The following is a 13,440-nucleotide window of genomic DNA, read 5'->3' as shown; positions in this document are numbered from 1 at the left end:
TGAAACACAGGAGACCTTCTCAGTTCACAGGTGACCTTGAGCAAGTTCCCCTCCCAAACCACACCCAGTGAATACTGGAGACAGGAAAACTGACAGAACCCGAGCTGGGTCAGGCCTGGCTGTGGGGACATCTGAGGGCAGCTAGGTGTCTGCAGAAGAGGAGGAGCTGGTGCTGAGGCCTGAGGTGGGAAAGGGCTGCAGTGGCTGGAGCCTGAGTGTCTGGTTCTGGGTTGGGAAGGCTAGAGCCTGGGACTGACAGTAGGAGTGGTGGGGGGTGGTGGCACCAAGACCTGAAAATGGGGCAAGGGTGGGGGCCGGGGCAAGCTCTGAGCTGGCAGGGATTCAGGAAAGTCACAGGATCAGGGCAAGAACTCAATTGTCTCTGAGGCCCTGGAGAGGATGCTGACCTCTGAACCACCTGTCCTACCTTAACGCAGGTGTGTTAATGCCCCTCCCTGGAGCAAAGGACTGGTGAGGCCTACAGCAGAAAGGTGGGGGTAGACAGACAGCCTCCTTCATGCTACCAGTTGGGACCTGGGCCAGGCAGATGGGTACACTCTCCCCTCCCCACCCCATGGCTGTTCCAGCCTCAGCAACCAGTTTGAAGGATTTCCAGGGGGTAGCCACCTTGCTCTGGCCTCTTCCAGGCTGGAAGTGGGAGCCTGTGCCTTTAAATTCTCAGCAGGTTGAAATGGCTGATGACATCACTGGTTCCCGGGAGCGGTAGAGCTGGAGCCGGAGCCCGAGGGAGCCCAGGCTGCTGGGGGCTGCAGACATGGAGGGCCAGAGCAGCAGGGGCAGCAGGAGGCCAGGGACCCGGGCAGGCCTGGGTCCCCTGCCCATGCCCCAGGGTGTTGCCCAAACTGGGGCACCCTCCAAGGTAAGACCCCTGAGACCCAGTCCCCCCCACTTTCCTGATCCCTGGTTCCACACCCCCCCCCAACATACACTGCAGGCACCCTGGTGCTGACTGAGGGGCTGATACTTTCCTGTGCTCGGTGAGCAGGGGCTAGGTAAAGAGAGCACCCTGGGGGCTGAGGGGCAGTGACAGGATGCCCAGAGACAGATGAAGTTAGCCATCACCAGAAGCCCTTGGGAGAGTCCTGGACTGGGTATCAGAGGACCCAGCTGAGCTCCAGCTTTGCTGTGTGACCTTGGGCAAGTTGCTTTTCCTCTCTGAGCCGATGCAAAATGAGGGGGCTTGTCACTGAAGACTGAAACTGTGACATCTGGGATGGCTAAGTTGTTAGTGCTGGAGGCGGTGTGATAGTTGGGGGGAAGCCGGCACACAGTGTGACACTTGGAGCCAAGGAGGGTGCCTAAAATGCAGCCTCAAAGAGCTGAGTTTGAGAAGGGAGGCGGAGATGGAGTTTTAGGTACTCTGAACTGAGGAGGATACGGGACAGAGACAGAACTGCGTCTCCAGAGGCAAGGCTTCCCTGGGCCCTGTTACCCTACCCAGGGCCACCCTGGGGCAAGTATAGACCTTCTTCTGCCCTCCTTGGCAAAGGACACTTTATCCTGTCTTCTGGAGACAGGGGACATAGAGAGAATAGATGGAGAAGGAGGAGAGGTCGCTATGGGACTCCGTGACTCCCCGCCCCTCCCACCTGCCGGACATAAAAAGGATACCTGCTTGCCTGTCCTTTCAGGTCAGGGAGAAAGTGGAGGATGTAAGAGGGCACAACCTGGGCACAGAGAGATGTGACACCAGGATCAACTTAGAATCCTGGACTTGCTCTGAATGCTAGATTCACACTTGGTGAAGATGGACTCTTCCACAGGGCTGGATGGAATTCTAGCAAATGTTGGGTTCATAAATGCAGACAATGTGAGACGAAAATTCCCCAGAATATAATGTGACCAGGGTCCCTAAACCCCATCCCTTCATTTTACAACAGAGAAACTGAGGCCCTGGGCAGAGAGGTACTTGCGTAAGGTCACCCAGAGCTGGGCTTTGAATCTACACAGCCAGTCTCAGCTCCCAGCTCTTGCTCCTGAGTGGAGCTCTGGGAATGAGTAAGAGAACAGAGAGGGCTGTAACCAAGGGATTTGGATGTTTAGGGGCTGGTGGAGAACTGAGGGTTTCTGGGCATCATGAAGGAAGGGGGGGTGTATTTAACAGGCTGCACCCATAGGTCTATATCTTGGCAATAGAAAAAGAAAAGAAACAGGCTGCCCCCAGTGTGCCCAGACCTGGAATGTCAGGTCAGTAGCCGTGGCTGGGGGAGCTTCAGGGACTGCAGTGGGAGGGTTGCCCAGGAAAGCTGCCCAGAATGGGCAGGATGTGGGTACCAGCCAGGAAGGCAAGGCAAGTCATCAGGTTCAGGTTCACACTCTGCCTCATTTGAGTCAGGGTCTTAGTTTCCCCGTCTGTGAAAGAGGTTTCAGACTTAAAGGAGGGGTTAGGGTTTTGTGTCCTATCTCCTCCAAGACAGAAGTTGACCTGCAGCAGAATAGATTAAGGTGAGATAGTAGGAAGAACTTCCTTGGAAAGATGTGCCTTTCTTAGTTAGATGAAATCTGCCAGGGTCTATATGGAAGTTGGGGCCCAATGCCCTTGTTAGGGTCACTCTGAATCTTTGACTTGTCCTCCACAAGGTGGACTCAAGTTTTCAGCTCCCAGCAAAGAAGAACGCAGCCCTAGGACCCTCGGAACCAAGGTTGGCTCTGGCACCTGTAGGGCCACGGGCAGCTATGTCAGCTTCCTCAGAAGGACCGGGGCTGGCTCTGGCATCTCCCCGACCAATCCTGGCTCCACTGTGTACCCCTGGAGGGCAGAAAACAGCTCCTGCCCACCCAACATCTGTGGGCCAGCTGGTGATGTCTGCCTCAGCTGGACCAAAGCCTCCCCCAGCGACCACAGGCTCAGTTCTGGCTCCGACGTCCCTGGGGCAGCTGGTGATGTCTCCCTCAGCGGGGCCAAGATCTCCCCCAGCCACCCTGGGGCCCAGTCTGGCCCCAACCTCCAGAGACCAGAAGCAGAAGCCACCTGCCTCCGTGGGACCCAAGCCAACACTGGCAGCCTCTGGCCTGAGCCTGGCCCTGGCTTCTGAGGAGCAGCCCCCAGAACTCCCCTCCACCCCTTCCCCAGTGCCCAGTCCAGTTCTGTCTCCATCTCAGGAACAGGCCCTGGCTCCAGCATCCACGGCATCAGGCCCAGCCTCTGTGGGACAGACACCAGCTAGAAAGAGGGATGCCCCAGCCCCTAGACCTCTCCCTGCTTCTGAGGGGCATCTCCAGCCTCCACCTCAGACATCTGGTCCTACAGGCTCCCCACCCTCCATCCAAACCTCCCCAGACCCTCGGCTCTCCCCCTCCTTCCGAGCCCGGCCTGAGGCCCTCCACAGCAGCCCTGAGGATCCTGTTTTGCCACGGCCACCCCAGACCTTGCCCTTGGATGCGGGCCAGGGTCCTCCAGAGCCTGGCAACCGCTCCCCTGGACTTCTGTCCCCCACCTTCCGGCCTGGGGCCCCCTCAGGCCAGACTGTGCCCCCACCTCTGCCCAAGCCACCCCGATCACCCAGCCGTTCCCCAAGCCGCTCCCCCAACCGCTCTCCCTGTGTTCCCCCAGCCCCTGACATGGCCCTCCCAAGGCTTGGCACCCAGAGTACAGGGCCTGGCAGGTGCCTGAGCCCCAACCTTCAGGCCCAAGAAGCCCCAGTCCCAGTCACCACCTCCTCTTCTACGTCCGCCCTGTCATCCTCCTCTTGGTCAGCTCAGCCCACCTGCAGGAGCGACCCCGGCTTCCGGTGAGAGAGCCCTCTCCCAAGAAAGGTGGCTGGGCTTAGCTCTGAGGTTAGCCATTCTTCCAGGGGGGATGGCCTGCTCTACTTCAGCTTCCCTCTCTGAGGAAGAGTCTTTGGGGAGGGGCTTGCTGGGCTCCCTGTCTCTGAAACTCTCAGAAGACAGCATCCCCTCCTAAGGAACTTGCCACCTCTCAGTTGACCTCCCCAGGGAGAATGTGGCAGGGGGACAAGATGCGGGGTCTCCTGTGGGTCCTTCTTAGGGCTTTGGCCCACACCTGCCTCCGTTTAGTTCCCCAGGGAGTCCTGTGAAAGGAAGCTTGAGGGTGAGGGAGTGGTGCCAGGACTATACCCTCATATGCCCCTGCCTGCAGGATCACTGTGGTCACATGGAACGTGGGCACCGCCATGCCCCCAGACGATGTCACATCCCTCCTCCACCTGGGCGGTGGCGACGACAGCGGTGGCGCAGACATGATCGCCATAGGGTGAGGTGGCAGGGCATGCAGACCCCCTCCTGAGCCCCTCGGGCCTTCCAGGCTCTCCACCCATGGCAGGGGCTTCCAGGGCGCCTCTCTAATCCCATGGCCACCCCGCCCCCATCCCTCCAGGTTGCAGGAAGTGAACTCCATGCTCAACAAGCGACTCAAGGACGCCCTCTTCACAGACCAGTGGAGTGAGCTGTTCATGGATGCGCTGGCGCCCTTCAACTTCGTGCTGGTAACGCACCCCTCACCCCCTGGACGGCAGAGACCCTGCTGAATTCCTGGCTCCAGCTGTACCCTGGCTCACTGTGGGGCCCGCTGGGCCTCTGTGGCCGGGTCCGTGACATGGGTGGGTGGAGGAGCAGACCTGAAGGTGGGCGTGAGGGCGGGGGAGTCGTGTTCTGTCCCCCAGCCGCGTGGCCTCCCACTGCAGGTGAGTTCGGTGAGGATGCAGGGTGTCATCCTGCTACTGTTCGCCAAGTACTACCACCTGCCTTTCCTGCGAGACGTGCAGACCGACTGCACGCGCACTGGCCTGGGCGGCTACTGGGTGAGCCTTCAAGCTGTCCCAGAAGGGGATAGGACATGACGGGGGCCTTAGATTAGTCCCCTGGCCCCATCCTCCACCCTTCCCCTGTGGCCCACCCCTCCCCTTCCCATCCTCCACCCTTTACCCTGTGGCCCACCCCTCCCCATGAACCGCCCAATACCTCATCCTATTCCTCTAGTATCCCAGTGTTGTCCCTCATTTCCCTAGGACCCACCCACCTTCCACCCACATCTCCTCTCTGACACCCCCCCAACCCCCACCCCGCCTCACCTCCTGGCCTAAGCCCCGCCCATGAGCCACCCGACCCTGCCTCCCTAGGGTAACAAGGGTGGCGTGAGCGTGCGCCTGGCAGCCTTCGGGCACATGCTCTGCTTCCTGAACTGCCACTTGCCCGCACATATGGACAAGGCGGAGCAGCGCAAGGACAACTTCCAGACCATCCTCAGCCTCCAGCAGTTCCAAGGGCCGGGCGCACAGGGCATCCTGGATCATGAGTATGGGCTGGGGTGGGGCCAAATGGAGCTTGGGTGGGGCTAGCGATGGGGGTTTTTGTACCAGCTTAGGTGGGGCTTATGGAGAGAGGCGGGGCCTATAGGGGTGAGTGCCCACCCAGACTACTTGTAGGAACATGAAAGCAGAGAACAGTTGGCTGGGGAGGGGCGGAGCCTATGGGGTGGAGCTTTGCTGAGGGGCAGGGCCTTGCTGAAGGTCAGAACCTAATTTCCTGTAGACGGGTTCCCCTGATCTTCCTCTGCTCTTTGGCAGGCTGGAGGCTCTGGCACTAATCACCCACTCACTACATCCCCTCGGGTTGGATGGGGCCTGGAAAGATCTGGGCTGAGCCCTTATCCCCCATGGACCCGTTGACACCCCCCACTGCCCCCCACTTCTCCCCATCCCCCACCCCAAACAGCCTTGTATTCTGGTTCGGGGACCTGAACTTCCGCATTGAGAGCTACGACCTGCACTTTGTCAAGTTTGCCATTGACAGTGACCAGCTCCATCAGCTCTGGGAGAAGGACCAGGTGGGGTCCTTGTCCCCAGAAGCACACAGAGCTAAGCCCCGCCCATGAGCCACCCGACCCTGCCTCCCTAGGGTAACAAGGGTGGCGTGAGCGTGCGCCTGGCAGCCTTCGGGTTGCCAGAGCATGTCCCAGGACATGCCTGTACCTTAGGCTATGGTCCCTGTCCTCACCTACCCCACCCCTCCTCGGCACAGCAGAGCCCAAGCTGTTGTCCAATCTGCTCTCCTGGACCCCCCACAGCTCAACATGGCCAAGAACACCTGGCCCATTCTGAAGGGCTTTCAGGAGGGGCCCCTCAACTTCGCTCCCACCTTCAAGTTTGATGTGGGTACCAACAAATACGACACCAGGTGAGCTCAGTCCGAGGAGGGATGGGGAAGTGAGCTGAGGTCTTCTCAAAAAGGGAGACTTTGGGAAGAGGGGCAGGAGGCAAGGTGGAGGGTTGTGCCTTGATCCCCAGCCCCTGAAACTTGGGGTACCCCTGCTCACTGCAGTGCCAAGAAACGGAAGCCAGCTTGGACAGACCGTATCCTGTGGAAGGTCAAGGCTCCAGGTGGGGGTCCCAGCCCCTCAGGACGGAAGAGCCACCGACTCCAGGTGACGCAGCACAGCTACCGCAGCCACATGGAATACACAGTCAGCGACCATAAGCCTGTAGCTGCCCAGTTCCTCCTGCAGGTGAGTTCTGGCCTCATCTTCCCTGCATAATATCCCCAGACCCAACTTGGCACACCACTGCCCCTCACCATTACCCTTTGTATAACCCCTTGTACCTGCCCTCAGCAGCATCCATTTGTTGTAACAGAGTGGGAATGGGGTTGCGATCTCCATTTTCAGATGAGGAAGCTGAGGCTCAGACACATGGCATCACTTGCCCAGGGTCACACAGCTAGTAAGAGAAACAGTTAGGATTTGAATCCAAGTGAGTTTAGTTTCAGAGTCCATGCCTTTTCTTTTCTTTCTTTATTTTTTTTTGAGACAGAGTCTCACTCTGTCACCCAGGCTGGAGTACAGTGGCACAATCTTGGCTTACTGCAAGCTCCACCTCCCGGGTTCAAGTGATTCTCCTGCCTCAGCCTCCCGAGTAGCTGGGATTACATCACCCGCCACCACGCCCAGCCAATTTTTGTATTTTTAGTAGAGACAGGGTTTCGCCATGTTGGCCAGGCTGGTCTTGAACTCCTGATCTCGTGATCCACCCACCTCGGCCTCCCAAAGTGCTGGGATTACAGGCGTGAGCTACCGTGCCCAGCCAACTTTTTTTTTTTTTGAGATGGAGTCTTGCTCAGCCACCCCAGGTTGGAGTACAGTGGCACAATCTCAGCACACTGCAACCACCATCTCCTGGGTCTAAGCGATTCTCCCGTCTCAGCCTCCCAAGTAGCTGGGATTACAGGCACCTGCCGTCATGCCCGGCTGATTTTTGTATTGTAGTAGAGACAAGGGTTCACCAAATTGGCCAGGCTGGTCTTGAACTCCTGACCTCAGGTGATCCACCTCAGCCTCCCAAAGTGTTATGATTACAGACATGAGCCACTGCGCCCGGCGCCCTATTTTTTTTTTTAAATGGAGTCTCACTCTGTCACCCAGGCTGGAGTACAGTGGTGTAGTCTTGGCTCACTGCAACCTCTACCTCCTGGGTTCAAGTGATTCTCCTGCCTCAGCCTCCTGAGTAACTGGGATTACAGGTGCCTGCCACCACGCCTGGCTAATTTTTGTATTTAGTAAAGATGGGTTTTTGCCATGTTGGCCAGGCTGGTCTCGAACTCCTGACCTCAGGTGATCCGCCCACCTTGGCTCCCAAAGAGCTGAGATTACAAGGTGTGAGCCACCACACCCAGCCTTAGAGCCCATGCCTTTTCTACTAATCTCTAACTCCTGTCTTCTGAGAAAGGTTTAGAGCAATTTATCTTAAAATTCACTTATAGGCTGGCACAGTGGCTCACACCTGTAATCTCAACACTTTGGGAGGCTGAGGTAGAAGGATCGCTTGAGCTCAGGAGTTCAAGACTGGCCTGGGCAAGACAGTGAGACATCTCTAAAAAAAAAATCAAAAAAAGGCCGGGCATGGTGGCTCACGCCTGTAATCCCAGCACTTTGGAAGGCCGATGTGAGCTGATCACATGAGGCCAGGAGTTTGCGAACAGCCTGGCCAACATGGTGAAACCCATCTCTACTAAAAATACAAAAATTAGCCGGGCATGGTGGTGCATGCCTGTAATCCCGGTTGCTTGGGAGGCTGAGGCACAAGAATCACTTGAACCTGGGAGGCAGAGGTTGCAGTGAGCCAGTATCGTGCCAGTGCAATCCAACCTGGGTGACATGAGCAAGACTGTGTCTCAGGGAAAAAATAAAAATAAAAATAAAATTTAGCTAGGTGGTGCACACCTGTATTCCCAGCTATTTATGAGGCTGAGGTGGGAAGATCACTGGAGCTTGGAATATCTAGGCTGCTGTGAGCTGTGATCATACCACTACACTTCAACCTGGGCAAAATTAGCCAGGCGCGGTGGCAGGCACCTGTTGTCCCAGCTACTCAGGAGGCTGAGACAGGAGAATGGCGTGAACCCGGGAGGCGGAGCTTGCAGTGAGCTGAGATCCGGCCACTGCGCTCCAGCCTGGGCAACAGAGCGAGACTCCGTCTCAAAAAAAAAAAAAAAAAAGAAAAAAAAATCACATATACATCATAGTTTTCACTACTAGTGTCTTAAAAATAACAAATAAGATATTAAAATTCGCATATATAATAAGACCAGCAAAATCAAACTCCATGTAACATTCATTCATATTCATTCATTCATTATTTACTGAGTACTTACTGTCTTACCATATGCCAAGCATTATGAGAGTGTGTAGTGATGGGGAGGGAGAGCAAAGATATAAAAAATACAAAGCTAAACTCTAAGTAGTTACTATAATTTAGTATTGTATTTAGGATTGAGGTTCCTGGTTGCTGACATCAAAACGGGAAATTCTAGAATCTCAGAACCAGACCTGTGAGACCATGTAGCCCAACTCTCTTTTTTTCTCTGGTGGGATCTGAGGCTCCTCGTGGGGTAGGCACATGCCCCAAACCATATACAGGCTCTGCAGTGGCAGGGCAAGGTAGATCCCATCTTTTCAGCCCTGAAACCCAACTCTAGGCTCTTCGAGTCTCTTGATCTGATAAGAGGGAGCCCGGTAGGCCAGAAAATGTTTTTCCTGGTAACTTTGTCACATGGCCAGTCAGTGGGACATTGGCCGATATCTTTAGCTGGGAATGGAAATATCCCCACGCTTGGCCTGCCATGACCTCTGGCAAAAGGGTCGGGCATGAAGATTTAACCCACAATCAGGGACCTCGCCTGGAAAATCACTTCTTTTGAACCCCACCGTGTCCTTCCCGCCTCCTCCAGGACTGTGTCCCTTTAAAAACATTTCCCAGCCAGGTGCAGTGGCTCACGCCTGTAATCCCAGCACTTTGAGAGGCTAAGGCAGATGGATCACTAGGTCAGGAGTTCCAGACCAGCCTGGCCAACATAGTGAAACCCTGTCTCTACTAAAAATACAAAAAAATTAGCTGGGCATGGTGGCAGACACCTATAGTCCCAGTTACTTGGGAGGCTGAGGCAGGAAAATGGTGAGAACCCGGGAGGCAGAGGTTGCAGTGAGCTGAGACCGTGCCACTGCACTCCAGCCTGGGTGACAAAGCAAGACTCCATCTCAAAAAAAAAAAAAAAAAAAAAAAAAAAAAAATTACCATTGAGTGAGTACCTACTACATGCCAGGCCCAGGTCGTGTACTTTACATATGTCATCCCTTTGAATGCCTCAGTAGGCCCTGAGATGTCCCAGTTCTCCTCTCTGTTTTACTGATGAGGGAAACTGAGGCTCAGAGAACTTAAATCTGTTACCCAAGGCAATGCAGTCAGAATAGGGCTCAGTAGGGGTTTTGACACTGCAAGTCCTTGGAGGGCTTTTTCAAAGGTCTACCCTTGCCTGCCCCTGCTGTTAGGAACACAGGAACAGGGAAAGAATGTGCCAGTTACTTCTGGAACAGCTTGGCTCGGAAGCTGAGGGAGGGAAACCTGAAACTAGGTAAACAGGGGATCAGACAAAGATCTGGAATTGGCACCAACTGAGCCCTTCCCTGAGGGACAGAGGTGGGGCCAATATCCTGGCAGCCTGCCACCTCAGCAGCTCCACCCATTCAGGTGGTACCCCTGGTGGGTCTGGGTTGACCTTGGGGAAAGGATATTCATGGTTATAACTTTCCTTCATGGACTGACGACAAGGTAATAGTAGCCACTTAGTACTTAGACTCAGTTGGAGAAACTGAACCTTGGGATGGTTAGAGCCTGCCCTGAGGTCACATAGCGAGTTAGTGGTAGAGCCTGGAAGTGGACTGAGGTCTCCGTCCTCCCACTCAGAGCTCTTCTTGCCTGCTCAGGAATATTCAGCTTACCCCAAATACCTAGTGCATCATATGATTTTACTGGTCTTCCTTGCTAGCATAGAGATAAATCATTTATTGAACACTTACTGGTATACTGGGAAATTTATGGGATGCTTTGCAAATGGTATCTCACTGAATCTGCTGAACACTCCAAGAGTAAAATAAGAGTCTCTGAGTTTGGCCGGGCACGGTGGCTCATGCCTATAATCCCAGCACTTTGGGAGGCTGAGGTGGGTGGATCATTTGAGGTCAGGAGTTCAAGAACAGCCTGGCCAACACAGTGAAACCCCACCTCTACTAAAAATACGAAAATTAACCAGGCATGGTGGCGGTGCCTGTAGTCCCAGCTACTAGGGAGGCTGAGACAGGAGAATCACTTGAACCCGGGAGGCGGAGGTTGCAGTGAGCCGACATCACACCACTGCACTCCAGCCTGGGTGACAGAGCCAGACTCCGTCTCAGAAAAAGAAAAAAAAAAAAAAAAGAGTCTCTGAGTTTACAGATGAGGGCCCTAGCATTCAGAGAGGCTGAGGAACTCACCCAGCCTGTCAACGGCAGAGCCAGAGCCAAATCCAGGATCTACTAGCTTCAAAGCTGTGTTCTCACTCACTCCCTAAGGAGGCTGTGGGCAGAAGGAGCCCTGGGCTGGGAGGCAGCACAGGGCTTGGTATTTATACTAGACCTGTTCTGCCTCAGTTTCCCAGTCTGTAAAGTGGCCCTTTGTCTCAGGCAATTTGTGCTAAGACCCAACAGCCCTAAGTGTGTGGGATACTAGAGGGTCTCCCCTGATGTGGCCCCTGCCCCTGCCTTGCCTGGACAGTTTGCCTTCAGGGACGACATGCCACTGGTGCGGCTGGAGGTGGCAGATGAGTGGGTGCGGCCCGAGCAGGCGGTGGTGAGGTACCGCATGGAAACAGTGTTCGCCCGCAGCTCCTGGGACTGGATCGGCTTGTACCGGGTGAGAGGGGCAGTGGCGATCAGCGACTCAGGGAAGCAAGGGGCCTGGAGGAGCGGCTGAACAGCATGGTGGGGTCACTGGCTTGTCCAAATCTTGATGCCACACTGGGAGACTGCTGGGATCAGACATTATAGGGTCACAACACTGATTCCACAACACTGATCCCCCAGGTGGGTTTCCGCCATTGCAAGGACTATGTGGCTTATGTCTGGGCCAAACATGAAGATGTGGACGGGAATACCTACCAGGTACTTAAAAGGAGCAAGAGTCAGGGGAAGTCCCTGTTGCCTTTGGGACCTCAGGACTCGCCTTGGGATCTCTCAGGTGGCCTCCCTGACCCCCAACTTAGGCTTATACCCCTGGGCCCACCAGGTAACATTCAGTGAGGAATCACTGCCCAAGGGCCACGGAGACTTCATCCTGGGCTACTACAGCCACAACCACAGCATCCTCATCGGCGTCACTGAACCCTTCCAGGTAAGTAGGCCAGACTGCTGGGCTGGGGGTGCCTAAAGACTTTCGTCAAATGCCACAGCCCTTACCTTCTGCTCCTTGAGCTCAGACAAATAAACTGACCTCCCAAGATCTGCCAACGAGAGAAGTAGATCTCGGGAGGTCAGGCCTCAGTGGCTGGGTTGGGGAGCAGGGTGCCCCAGTGACCAGCATTTCCCCCAGATCTCGCTGCCTTCCTCGGAGTTGGCCAGCAGCAGCACAGACAGCTCAAGCACCAGCTCAGAGGGAGAGGATGACAGCACGCTGGAGCTCCTTGCACCCAAATCCCGCAGCCCCAGTCCTGGCAAGTCCAAGCGACACCGCAGCCGCAGCCCGGGACTGACCAGGTTCCCTGGTCTTGCCCTACGGCCCTCATCCCGTGAACGCCGTGGTGCCAGCCGTAGCCCCTCACCCCAGAGCCGCCGCCTGTCCCGGGTGGCTCCTGACAGGAGCAGTCATGGCAGCAGCCGGGGCAGTAGTGAAGAGGGGCCCTCTGGGTTGCCTGGCCCCTGGGCCTTCCCACCAGCTGTGCCTCGAAGCCTGGGCCTGCTGCCCGCTTTGCGCCTAGAGACTGTAGACCCTGGTGGTGGTGGCTCCTGGGGACCTGATCGGGAGGTCCTGGCCCCCAACAGCCTGTCTCCCAGTCCTCAGGGCCATCTGGGGCTGGAGGAAGGGGGCCTGGGGCCCTGAGGGTGGGGCAGGCAGATGGGCCAAGGTGACCACCGTTCTGCCTCAATCTTTTGCAAGCCCACCTGCCTCTCTCCTGCTGCTCCTCTAGCTGTATCTGCACCTGCCTCTCTATCCTGGCCAGGGGTGGACAACTGGGGTCCCCCAAAGCTCAGTCCTGGCACCTCAACTGTGACAATCAGCAAAGCCCCGCCCAGGCCCCCATCTGGGATAATGGGGGAGCTCTGGCAGATTTCCCAATCCTGGAGGTCATCCGTTAGGAATTAAATTCTCCAGCCTCACTCTCGGCTCTTTCCTACTTGTTAGTAGTCTTGGGATGGGGGTAGACAGAGGCAGGGACTAAAGAGGTGAGGGAATGACAGAACCGGTATTTACCAGGCACCAGTTGTATATATTACACATGCCATCTCCTTTAGTTTGCACTGCAACCCTGTGGGATCAGTGCTGTTCTTAGACCTATTGCACAGGTAAGCAAACTGAGGCTTTTAAGAGGTTATATCAACCTCTCAAGATCAGACAACAAACCATAGTTCAGCCAGGTGTCGCGGGGAGGGAATACTTACTAAGTGCTAAGCACTGTATATGTATTGGTTCACTTAGTCCTCAACAACCCTATGAGGTAGATCCTGTTTAGACACCCCCTTTTTTCCACCCTTTTTAGGGGAGGAAAACCACCCTTTTTAGGGGAGGAAACTAAGGCTTAGAGTGCAAGAGGGAGGTCCTTTGCTCAAGGGCATGGAGGAGATTTGAATTTAGGTTTAGGGCTGCGCCAGGAAGGGCGCAGCAGCTGTTAAAAGAAGGGGCCCCCCTGGAAGGAGGGAGCTGAAAGCCCTCTCCAACACCCACCCCGATTCTGGATTCAGACACAGACATTTCTGTGACATCCTAACTTCCCATCTGCTACCCCAGGCCACAGCACCCAGGCACTGGGGCTCCCCTAGGCAGGTTTTTGAGGCATGTATTATTTTTGCAACATGGACATACATGTACCTCCTCCTAGTAGTGCCTGGGTCTGCTGCAATAAGTTACCCTTTCCCCATTCCCATCTGTATGGGAACTTCAC

General features: G+C 55.5%; 1 protein-coding gene across 6 annotated transcripts; it reads left to right on the top strand.

The window, feature by feature from the left end:
- Positions 1–376: 376 nt before the first annotated feature.
- INPP5J (inositol polyphosphate-5-phosphatase J) lies at positions 377–12,658 on the top strand. Of its 6 annotated transcripts, none has more exons than XM_025400673.1 (14): positions 377–880; positions 2,602–3,752; positions 4,121–4,234; positions 4,358–4,466; positions 4,665–4,781; positions 5,100–5,275; positions 5,695–5,806; positions 6,047–6,156; positions 6,301–6,484; positions 11,061–11,198; positions 11,369–11,446; positions 11,571–11,675; positions 11,874–12,417; positions 12,481–12,658. In XM_025400673.1, the coding sequence occupies exons 1-13, from the start codon at positions 776–778 to the stop codon at positions 12,378–12,380; spliced, it is 3,006 nt and encodes a 1,001-aa protein (XP_025256458.1). In that variant the 5' UTR covers positions 377–775; the 3' UTR covers positions 12,381–12,417; positions 12,481–12,658. The 6 variants fall into 6 exon arrangements, with proteins under 6 accessions (XP_025256458.1, XP_025256462.1, XP_025256457.1 ...); XM_025400675.1 differs by having other exon boundaries at positions 683–880; positions 2,602–2,663; positions 3,575–3,752; positions 11,874–12,658; XM_025400674.1 differs by adding an exon at positions 1,662–1,664 and having other exon boundaries at positions 683–880; positions 11,874–12,658.
- The last annotated feature ends 782 nt before the right edge of the window (positions 12,659–13,440 follow it).

The sequence above is a fragment of the Theropithecus gelada genome, chromosome 10 (assembly GCF_003255815.1).
Source record: "Theropithecus gelada isolate Dixy chromosome 10, Tgel_1.0, whole genome shotgun sequence".
Taxonomy (NCBI): domain Eukaryota; kingdom Metazoa; phylum Chordata; class Mammalia; order Primates; family Cercopithecidae; genus Theropithecus; species Theropithecus gelada.
The sequence above is the reverse complement of the archived record's forward strand: the minus strand, read 5'-3'. Positions and strand labels throughout refer to the sequence as shown.